This window comes from Acinonyx jubatus, chromosome A2 (assembly GCF_027475565.1).
Source record: "Acinonyx jubatus isolate Ajub_Pintada_27869175 chromosome A2, VMU_Ajub_asm_v1.0, whole genome shotgun sequence".
In the NCBI taxonomy this organism is placed as follows: domain Eukaryota; kingdom Metazoa; phylum Chordata; class Mammalia; order Carnivora; family Felidae; genus Acinonyx; species Acinonyx jubatus.
This window is the reverse complement of record NC_069383.1, coordinates 41,119,018-41,131,064: the sequence shown is the minus strand read 5'-3', so window position 1 is coordinate 41,131,064 and position 12,047 is coordinate 41,119,018. Positions and strand designations below refer to the sequence as shown.

General features: G+C 41.5%; 1 protein-coding gene across 11 annotated transcripts in view; it reads right to left on the bottom strand.

Annotated features, from left to right (window-relative positions):
* ELMO1 (engulfment and cell motility 1) overlaps positions 1–12,047 on the bottom strand; it is a 730,817-nt gene that overhangs the window by 405,889 nt on the left and 312,881 nt on the right. For all 11 annotated transcript variants that reach the window (XM_027075272.2, XM_053218216.1, XM_053218222.1 and 8 more), the window contains 2 exons: positions 1,157–1,197; positions 50–122 (listed from right to left, as the gene is read on the bottom strand). In XM_027075272.2, the coding sequence (XP_026931073.1) occupies positions 50–122; positions 1,157–1,197 (114 nt within the window). The remainder of the gene's footprint in view (positions 1–49; positions 123–1,156; positions 1,198–12,047) is intronic.

Sequence of the window (12,047 nt, the reverse complement as noted above, 5' to 3'; positions counted from 1 at the left end):
AATTTTTTTAAATAGAAGTATCCCAGATTAAATAATGTGGTTGACCTACCTTTTCTGTGATATAGAAGTTGGAACTATCGGCGTGTTGCAGTGCAAAGTACTCATGGTTGGCAAGGGACCACCTTAAAAATATAAGCATAAACTGATCAGAAAAACAAAAAAACTGGGTCATTGTCACTCTTACAGTGTGACAGAATTAGAAGGATGAAGCACCCTACACTTGGAATTTGGCCAGTACCCAACACACCCCCCCAGTGAGCTTCCTAACACTGGAATGACATTAGCCCACCTTGCATCGCCCTGACCAATCATTTCCTCTGTGGATCATCGTGGTCCTATTGCACACCTAGTGGATGGAATGTGGCTCACCTTGAAGCATTTCATTTTCATGGCTTTGAGGCAGGGGTGTTTAAATACAATGTTATATTCCTCCCCCATTTTGAAGGAATGGAGCAGAAAGAAGAACACAGAAGAAATGAATGCAATTTAAATTTTTGATAATTGTTATATTCCAATGGTCTCTGTTCTGCAATCCCTAATCACTATGCTTGCTGCATATGGAAACATTCCAATCAAGTATCCCAGGTCTTAAATAAACTCCAAGTAACACTGTCTTCATAATTCTGCTTTGGAGCAGAAAAACCTCATGCAATTCTATACATGCTTTCCCTTTGGATTGTTAAGGCCAGCCAAAGAGAGGTAGGAAAGCTGTAACACTGTCAAGTTCCATGGGGCAGCAAAACCACACACTGACTTGTCCTTTAAATTCTTTCGTCTTCTATGGGAGCCTGAATGGTCCTCTCAATTTATACCAGATGAGGTGTGTATTTAACCTCAGGAACTTCAGACTGCTCCCTGCTGAGTAGGATGAATGAACCACAACTTTTCAAAATAAATAAAACCGGCCCCAATGTGCACACACCAGCCATTTCACACTTTCTGCTCTTTGAGGAACAACAGAAAATTTTTGGTGTAAGAGGGCATGTAAACCGTACAGAGTGATTCTTGATGTCTTTGCGGAGGTCAGGTAGTGACTTATAAATAATGTTATAACTAAAAATAATAATAATAGAGCAATAATACTTGCACAGGAATATTTTATTAGATTCCAGTTTGTGGACTGAAGCAACTCACACGTATCCTAAGTAACACTTACCCATCACAGACTTCCTTTATTATTGCAGACAGTGGTTTTTTCTGCAAAATAGCAAAAAAAAGGAAATGCTGTTAGTTTCATTTCATGATTTTAAATTAAAAAAAGAAGAAGAAAAGGAGCCTAATAAAAAGATATCTAAGCAAGGAGAACTTCCATTTGCTATTCTTGGTTGTTGTCAATGAGTCTGGTGTTTTTCTCAAGGTGTAATCTACCAGCCGTCACCGCCTGATATATTAATGATTTACTATCCTTGTGGTCCCTTTTTCTATTCTTAACATTATCAGTTAAACAAAACATGCATCATATTTAACGTAGCTGCGTTAAAATCAAGATGAACACAGAGCTCTGTTCAACGACCTCACAGGCAATGAGAGCCCCAAGGTCAAACGATAACCAGAATTCCTCAGGATCAGTACACGAAGCAGGCAACCAGCAGTGTGGTGTTACGCAAACAAGCTTGGATTCAGGACATTTTTATGAGAACGTGTGGCAAATGGAATAGGAGGCATTGCGAAATTGTTCCTACAAAGTGCATAGAATTCTTCTCCTAACCGTGGCCCTGACAAATGCCAATCATGCAGCAGCTTGAGCTGGACACACTTGAGTAATGAGACCATGACACCATGTGCCATGGTGTCAACTGGCCGGCTGACTACAGCTGTGCTCTAGGCCTAACAGCCACAGCTGTGTTCCGCTCCGCCTGCCCCCAGAGAGAAGGAATGCAGCAAAGAGAGAGACACACACAGCTCACCCAGTGATGTTGAAACCTCTCTACTTTGGACGAAAACAGACCCCCCATCTATCTCTGTCTGGGGTGGGCAGTAGCATGTCAACCGAAAGAACAAATCACAGGCAAGAAATAAAGGGGGCAGAAAAATCAAAGAAATACAACACATGGTCTTGGATTTTTCAGATACAAACATATAAAAAGCTGTCTACATATAAACATGTTCTGCTTCTGTCCCTCTGAAGGGCAATGTGTTATGGGGAAATGAATACTGAATCAAGCAGAACCAATTCAAATCCTAGCTCCTTAACTGGTCTGCAGTGTAACCTATATAATTCCCTTAATTTGCTGAACCTCAACTAATTTATCTGTAGAACGGGCATAGGACCTACCCATTCCTCAGGGCTGCTATAAGAAATAAATGAGAATTAATACAAAGAGCAGAAAAATCAAAAAAGGGTTAAGGGTTAGGATTTTGGCTTATTACTCTCTCATGTCACAGAATAGCCCTGAGACATGATGTTACCATGTCTGCTCTGACAAATTAGTGAATTCTGACCACTGTTCACAGTCCCTTCTAAGGGCCTCCAGCCCTAGCTAAAAGTTGACTCCAGCTCAGTCCACAGTGTTCCTCCAATGAACTCCTGCCCACCAGAGATCTAGTCTCTATGACTGAGTCCACCACCATGTGTTCAAAAAATGTCTGACTAAACTAAAAATCCAGTGGGAAGAAGGGGAACCTAGAAATCATTGAGGAGGGGAAAGCTGCTGGGTTATCCCAACATCCTGAGTTGGTCTCCTTTCTAATAAGATGAGAAATGGAGATTGGGTTCTCCAAAGAAGTTACATGTTATACAAGCCAATGGCTTCACGAGAACTTATCCACTGTTTATGGCTTTAGCTTTGAGTGGAGGGGCAATGATGTTCTCACATCCAAAGGACAAAGGAATTTTAGGAGTAAAACTATGCCCATTAGATGAGGATTTTGCACTTCCAACTGCCAGAGCCTTGTCCAGGCTATCTGTATTTTATGAAGACTTATCACTCCTAGCCTCCTAATCTTACTTTTTACACCCTCAAAACTGAAATCTAAATAACAAGACTGGATGTTAGCCTTGAATTACATTGAAACAACAGATCAGACCAAGAAAGCATTGCTACTGAGGTAGGAGAAGGCATCTAACACAATAGCTCCCAGAATTAGATTTCCTAGTTGAGGTGTCATAAAGGAATTTCTTAGATTTTCCTTCAGGTCTGACTCATAGATTCAGAACCAAATTTGAACAGACAGAAGTCTATGGGGTACTATTATATCTAGAATATTCTCAGGCTGGATAGATGAAAGGAGTAAAAACCATGGAAGAACTTAGAGATTTAACAAAGATTATACAAAGGCTCTAAACCACTGATGAAAAGGAATCACAGTTAACTGAACATAACACACCCATAAGGCAGCCTTAACCCCTCAGAATAAATGCTATGGCCCACGCCCCACACCTGTCTCCTCTATTCTTCTTGCTGTTCCAGTGAAATATTAGCTCCCACCACCCAAAGGTAGTGCCAGTGAACTTTCACAGTCCTCCTCTCCCTTAATTCATCTACCTTATTTGACACTATTACTACTGCCTTCTTTTGGAAACCCTCTTTCCAGAGCTTTCATGGTATTTCCTTCAGTCTCCTACAGTGTTAACCAATACACCATCAGTAAAAGCCAAGAGATCCTTCAATTGTTTCTCTTTTGCCTCTAACTTCCTAATGCCACATTTCTGTTCTGGTCTCTTCCGCTTTTGCTTAATCGGTCAGTTCCTCATTCACTTGAACTGCCCAGAGTGTAAAGTTCTGGCTCCAAATACTCTCTTGCACATCTCTGACAGCTTGCTAGATACAACATTTAACTCTCCTTCAGGAATCTTATTAAATACACAAACAAAAACCATCACTCTCACCCATCAACCTGCCCCAACAACAGCAGGACCTCAAAGGTCCCGCACCCCCACCACGACGGCTCCCTCTGGTTGCACCGCTTCTGCTCAGAAGCACCTACAGCCTTCGTTTCTTCACTCTCCAGCTCAACAGAGTTAAAGGCACGTCATGACTTCTCACCTCCTAACTACTCTCCTAACATACAGACACTCCCCATCCCAACTCCTGCTATCAGACAAATATTCCCCCTAATGCCATTGCCTCTCATTCTTTGTCCCTAGTCCCAACCACTCCGGAGTGCAACCCCTTCATTACTGATGACTCACCACAAATCCTCAGTCAGATGCTCCACTGGCACATCAAACTCTGATTCCTATCTGCCATTAGTTCCCACACTGCCTACATGGGGCAGTTTTTCACATACATTTGTAGAGAATTCATCCTTGCCTTCCCCTTTTCTTTATTTTGTGATATATGCATTTCCACTGAGTCTCGTCATTGTTGCCTCCACAAACTGTCTCCCCTTTATCCGTTCCAGACCTTACTACTACCTCTGTAGAGCTCTCAGGACACTGTCACCAGATCCTTGCAAATAAGTCTCCACATCCCCAGCTTCTTTCTCTCCAATCCCTACATTAGCCATAATTGGGTAAAATCTGACTTTCCCTAAAAACTTTGCTCAGGTCACTCTTTTTTGCCCCAATATCCTCTGTAGATCCCCAGTGACCATCACCAATATGGTATAAATCCCTTAGCTTGTCATCCAAGGCCTTCCACAATCTGTGCTCACGCAGTCAAACTTTCTACTAATGCTGTACATGTTATTCATGCTTCTGGATTAGTCCATGATTCACCAAAAAAAAAAAAAAAAGGAAAGAAAAGAAAAGAAAAGAAAAGAATCCCACTTCCATACTTACACTTTGTACCATTTGTTGAATGTCCCTCTCCTTTCTGTTCCAGTTCTAACAATGAACTCTTACTACCAGTAATATCCATTTCAAAGCAGAATATCCACCTTTAAGCAGATGTCTCTGATCTCCCCAACCACACAGACAGAAGTCACTCCCTCTCTGTACTTAGCACATTAAATAAATCACTCCCCAAAACTTTGTATCTCTGTCTTATCTTCTTGTCCCTTGAGAACAAGCCCTCTTAATTCATGTGGGTTAATCTTCTCCAGCCCTCAGTACTAGTTACCATAGTATATAGGTGCTAGTAGAATCTAAAAGGAGACTCAATGCATTTCTGTTGAATGGAAAACCCACACATTCACTTTCTGTCAAAAAACAAACAAACAAACAAACAAAAATCCTTGAATAAAGGAAACTATTTGAAGAATAGCCTGGATTAACTAGCACACCCCCCCCCCCTTCCTACCATGTAAACTACACTGGGTGGCTCTAAGCAGCTGTTAGCTAGAAGTTGTTAGACACGTGAATGCTGTCACTACTCCCTGCACAGATGCCTCTCGAAGGAGTTATGTGATTCATGGCTTGGAAAAGCATTGAGCGAGCTAGCTGATGATGAGTGTAATTCAACAGGTGATAAAACAGATACCCGTCAAATGACCATCACCATCCGTTAGCAAGGTCACACAGGTGAGCAGCACTATCATAAACTGGGACTGAACAAGATACCCAGACAGAAAACACTAGTCTGGTGCCACTGCTTTTCTCATTTCCTATACAAAGCCCTTAGTCTGACGTGAGTTTCCTTGTGCCACTTACATTCCAAGCCAAAGGCCCCAGCTCTGCCTATGTTTTGGTTAACATTTGCTCAAGCGGCATATGATGCTTCTGCCTATCTCCCCAGTCTTCTAAGTCTTGGGAGTATGGTGACACTTTGATTGCTTTCTGTAGACCTGAGGAACAATTTGTCTTTCACTTCATTGAGAGAAAAGGCTCAGGAGAAAAAGAAAATTAGGTCTAAAAGGCAAAAACTGGTTCTTCTTCCTGATTCCATAAAGCCTAAAGGAGCTAAAAATAAAATTCTATACTCTATTTGAATCTATCAGGATTTAGAATATTGAGGCAAAATTATTTTAACTACCTAAGTATGTTTTCGTAACTTAAAAAAAAATCGTAACTGCGGCGCCTGGTTGGCTCGGTCAATAGAGCGTGGAAGTCTTAACCTCAGGGTCATGAGTTCAAACTTACAGGTTGTGGAGCCTACTTAAAGTTTTTTAAAAAGTAACCAAATTCCTTAAGCTTTTTGTTTTGAAGGTCAAAACTATCTTCTTGGCCTCAGCAGTGAGCTGAGATGGGAAGAGCAGGAATGTTTTTAAGGATAACCAGGAGGGTTAGACAGTTACCAGATTGCACCTTGCAGGTGGTTAGGGGTGGCCCCAGACCACCACACTCTTTTCCTCATTCCCCTTAGCAACAGTGAGGTCATCTTGCAGCATAGAAAAGTATTTCTTCATTTTATATTTTTCTGGGGAAATTTTAATGCTGGCAGAAATATTTTTATTTGTCAAAGTATGCATTTCCATATGAATCTGATTGGCAAAGTACCATGTGCCAACAGTTATATTCAAGGAGTAGCTTTTTTTGTTTTTTTTTTTTGTTTTGTTTTGTTAAGATTTATTCCTCCCTTTTGACTTTAACTCTTATTCTCCAAAAGAATTCCCTTATCTAATGGAATTTATCAAAGACAGCGAGTCAGGAGAGCAAATTTCCTATACAAAAAGATTTGTGTATCTACTTTTCATAAGATCAGCTACATTTTTGCGAATGGCCAAATTCTCTAGCAATTCATTTTTAATCTTGTGTCTCTGGCAACACTCTCTTCTCTCTATTCGTTAAAGTGGGTGTTGGTCTTTGCTTTCCTTTTTATTATCTCTCCCTTGTCTTTAATGAAATGCCAGTATCATAAATTCCTGAATCCATGCCTCCCACTCTGACCCTCTTCTAAGGTCTGGTCCAGCAATACCAATAACCCCTCGGGCAGGTCCATGTGGATGTCCTGCCACCCCTTCATGAAAGCTTAACACTTCATCTTCTTCCTTACTAAACCAGATCTTCCTCTTGGCTCCCTTTTATCTCTTAAAAAAAAAACTATGCTCTCACACAAACCACATGGTTCTTTTAAGGCATCAGAGAATCCCAAGAAGAAACATCCTTAGGAATCTCTGCTTGTTTGTTTAGGGGCAGGCAGCGTCCAGCCTGCCTTGAGGCTCCTTCCCCTGGAAAGAGCCCCACAGTTCTGCCACATCCATGTCCCTGTCCCTGACATGCCTCCTATGAGCACAGTTCCTGTTTAACCATCTGTTCCTGTCCGTTGGCAGAGGCATCTGTCCTGAAGACTCATCCAGCCAAAGGCTCACCTCAGGGCTCTTAAATCTGTCCGTGCACACACTGCTCCCTTGACACTGACCCATGGAGGCTGATAGCACCCCCAGCGTTGTGACCACATGCTGTGAGCACCTACGGATTATGGGCTGGAGTTCTAGCCTCCGACAGTCACTTGTCAGGCACACACTTGTCCCAAAACGGACATCACCCAGAAAACAGCCTGGTTTCACTGAAACCTTACTCATTTCAAATGTTTTTAATGACACAGGGGGGAAAGTGCTTATGTGGTGACATTAAGTTAACAGACACCAGGAAAGCATTGGGAATGCTGAATTTTTATCCACTCCCTGCCTTTCTAGATCTTCCCTCAACTATGAGCTCTCATCTTTAGAAAATGACCTCCTGAGCTTAAACTCCAACTTCTGCAACTCCGGGTTTTGTAATCCTTAGGTTTATGACTTCTCTCAGTGATTCCGTTTTCTCTACTGAAAATAAACACAGTACCTCACACACTGTAGTATCATGAAGATGAACTGAGATGGCACAGGTAAAACCTTTGAGATAGCACCCAGGACAGAGTAAGACACTGCATAATGTTATTTATGAAGAGCTTCTTTCAAAATTCTTGTATCCTGTGTTGCCACTTTACAGCTACTTTTTTTAAAAGTTGATGAAATAGGGGCGCCTGGGTGGCGCAGTCGGTTAAGCGTCCGACTTCAGCCAGGTCACGATCTCGCGGTCCGTGAGTTCGAGACCCGCGTCAGGCTCTGGGCTGATGGCTCAGAGCCTGGAGCCCGTTTCCGATTCTGTGTCTCCCTCTCTCTCTGCCCCTCCCCTGTTCATGCTCTGTCTCTCTCTGTCCCAAAAATAAATAAACGTTGAAAAAAAAAATTAAAAAAAAAAAGTTGATGAAATAAATACATGAATGAATATCCAATTCCTCTTTCTTCTTTGAGTGACTCCAGCCCCGTTGTTGCCTTTGGCTCTCATCTCTTCCTATTCTTCATCCTTCAACTCATTTTCATTTTGTCTGCCAACTCAGTTACACTTGCTATGGAGGCAGAGACCACCTCTGAGACACCTCTGTCACTTCCCAGGCGAGTGGCTGCTGGGCCCCCGCAAGGCAGGCAATTAGCAAATATTGTTTCATTAAGACCACGTCTTCTTTTTCCAGACTTTTAGCTTCTTTCCCTTTCTTCTGGTCTCTTTCCGACAGCCGCTAAAGCTCACGCAGGAGCTAAAGAAGGAACATAGCAAGAGGAAAGCAGAAGCAATCTCCGATCCCCACCATGCGTCTGCCCTTCCATACGGCCAGCGTCTTACAGTCCTTTAATTGCAAAACTATTTTCCACAAAGACTTAAAGTTTTTGGTTTCAGTGTGTTAAAAAGCTTTTCTCCAATGCTTTAAAAGAATGTGACAGATGCTTTATTCTGACACTTTGAGGCGATACAGCACAGCACTTGGGATTTTACTTTGCTTTTATAGATGGAAATTCATTGAACATATTCTGCACAGCAGTTATGAGTAATGTTGGCCCAGAAAGAAAAGAAACCCAGCTTCCACATGTCAGGACACCTCTGAGAAGGGATACGCATGTTAACTACGACTTAGCCTACAATAGGATTTGGAGAAACTTTAATGTACAGTAACCCGCCTAGTTCCCGGAGGTGCTTCCTGACATTGTGTCAATGACACAAGTCATCTTAGAACAGCTTTATCCTCCCACCCCCGCCCCAAGGAGCCCTATGATGAGTCTCCATGCTTCAGAGCCATTTACCTCCATACTTTTGTATGGAGGAATGTGATGCGCTCTGAAAGGGGTGTGAGTGCCTACTGTCTTCCTATGGGCAGCCTGAATAATCTGAATGAGAATGACAAAACCACACTTTCCTGGGCAAAGTTAGCTGGTTCTTGGAAAGCAAGTATTTTGATAACAGTTCCAATGTGAATCACTGGCACAAGATTCCATTGTCGGAAGTGACAAAGGGCTTTACAACTACATCTCCAAAGTAGTACAACCATGCGGATCACATTAATTTTAAAAACTGAAAGATGATAGGCTATGCCACCTTTTTCTTGACAAATGATTTGTTTCAGAAATGGTTTCTTTATAATGACTTGTTTCAAGCTTCATGAAACTAATTAAATATCACATTTTAGCAAGATAAAGTAGAATCTTTTTGTAAAAAAAATCATTGGACTGTGTAAATGAGCAAAGATAAATAATTAGCACTTTTGTGTGTTAGTGGGTTACACACAAGTGAAAAAAACCCTTTCTCTTTGAGGTATTCTGATATTCCTCCTCAGTAGAAACTGTATTTGCCTTCAATTGGAAGGGAAACTGAAATTTTAGAAAGTGACAAAAGTATGAAAATGAACAATGCAAAAACAAAGCACGACTGATACCAATTATCTTTTTGGATTCTCCTTCCCAGTCCCTATTTTATATTATCCTAATACCAATGTTGCTAGGGACATAAGAAACATATTTTTCCCCCAAATTTCAGTATCTCAGGCAGCAATAACAACCAATCTCTTATTTCCTATCTCCCTCTCAACTTTCCCTAATATCAGTGCTTTCCAAGAAGTATGCCCAGATGACTCCCCACTGGCTGGCACACCACTATACTCCACACGCTTGCAACCAAGTGTTCTCTGTGGAAAGGAGGGATTTGTACTCCAACCCAGCTGAGGTCATAAGGTCGGCCTACTCTCACTCCTGTGAAATAGTCTACTTGTTTGTGTCAAATTCATATGTGGAAGGTTAATAAGTATTTATGTGCATGATTTAAAATTTAAAGGACAGGCAGGCTCAGTAGGATAAACAGAAATGACTGTGGACCCACATAAGTAGGGTATTATCAGTCTAGGTGAGCAGATACAAGAAAGCCAGAACCTTACTTTGTTCAGGTTCAATTTAAAAACAGGATTATGAAGGTTTATCAACTGCAAAGAAACCAAGATTCGATATAAGACAGCAGTCAAAAGCACACTGAGAGGAACTGGTGGCAAAGGGAGTTTTTAAGAAGCGAGTTTATTTTTTCAATTTCTCCCCCTCCTTTATTTCTTGACTCTCTTTGTTATGTGGTGGGTTTACTTGTTTGTGAGTGGATACACCAATGCCAATTCATCCTTCTTTCTTGAATGGTAATGGATGTGCTGGGACATCTGCCAGCCAACAGTGGAAGGACATGGACTTTCAAGTCTCAAATAGATGTCCCATGAATGGGGCAATGGTAATCTAAGGCTGAACCATAGCCTTGAAGAATAACAAAACAGGCTCTTCTTGAAGGGTTTGGAATATGCAAACAATGGCCACAACCTCATGCACTTTCTAAAACTCCCTTAACTTTGAGACATCATCAACCTAGACTTTTATTATCTATCATCACTTGGCCAGCCTTTCTGACACTTATGGTAATAGTAATAGCTACAATTTATTGAATGACTATCATATATCCCCTATAAGATGATACTACTAAGTCTATTTTACAAATGATGAAACTGTCATAGGATCTTGAGATGTTAAGTAACTTGCTCAAAGCCTTAAAACATCTAGAACAAAGCCAGAATTTGAACCTGGACCTATGTCATTTCAGAATCCGCGTTCTTTAACTCCATCCCAAATCTGAAACCCTGGCAACCATGAACAAGACCAAGTGCCCAGAGCTAACACCCAAGGGGAAGGGTGCTGGACTTCTGGGCATCTTGGTTCCTGGCACATAGTGAGGTCATGATAAACATTATTTAATGCATGATGTTTCAGCACTTCCATGAGAATAGTAGATGACACTGCCTTGTGACAAAACCCTAAGTGAACACTGAGACTTCCGACATCCAGTGGAAGAATTCTCTGTGCTCTGGTCCCCTTCTCACCTTATGCTCAAATCCAACATCCAGCCCTCACTTCTGTGTAGTTCCCTTCTGTTTCGGGCCATTGTAACTTGAGTGTGTATCCTTCCATAACCTCAGACTCAAAACCTACCCCAAAACTCTTTCCTAATTTGCAGCTTTTACTCATCTTCTTCTAGTTTGCCAGAAAATAAGCTTGGAATCAACATTATAGCTTCCTTGCCCTTCATATTATTGGCTCTTCGGCCCCACCAAGTCAATCTCACAGGTGACTCACTAAACCTTCTTCTTTATTCTGCTTCTGGGTACAGAGGAGCAATTAAAAACAGATGATATCTGGGTTGCTTAGGGTACTTTTGGTTATAAGTCTAGCAAATGCAAAGCCATGGCTCATGTGGCATATGAACAGTGTCATACGCATGAATGAGAGAGGAGTTAAACAGGCAACTCAGAGGCAAAAGATGTCTAAGTCCTATAAACAACTGTTGATGATTAGGCCCCATCCTGAGTTTTTAAGCAGGAAAGTGACATAGTCAAGTGCATTTCCTAATGACAGGTGATTACACTGGAGATTGAGAGACCAGTTAAGTGGACAAATTGGCCAGTACATTGAAACCCAAAGAAAATCTGAAAGGAGGTACAGTCATACAGATACCTGCTTTATTCTCCTGTACCCATTTGTGTAAGGTTTCCATGAAGACTGTGAGTCCACCTAAATATCCCTCCACTATCTTGATAGCTGCTACCACCATTCGCTATTCACACAAGAAATCTAGGAATCATCTTTAACATTTCCCTCCTCTTCACCTGACACCCCCTACATATAATCAATCATCAATTTCGTGTCAATTTAATCCTACTAGACATCTTGATGAGACATATGCTTCACTTCTTTCTATCTCCCATCACTATCCTAAGCCACGGCATATCACTCCTTGCCTGGACTATTGCAAGGGCTGTCTAAATAATCTCTCTCATTTCATTTTACCTCTTGCAAAACATACAAATGCTTTGGAAGAGAAAGACAGCAAACCTATTTCTCCCCTCTACCGAGAATTCCGTTTAACTGAGCAAGAATGACCTCTAGCATTCTGC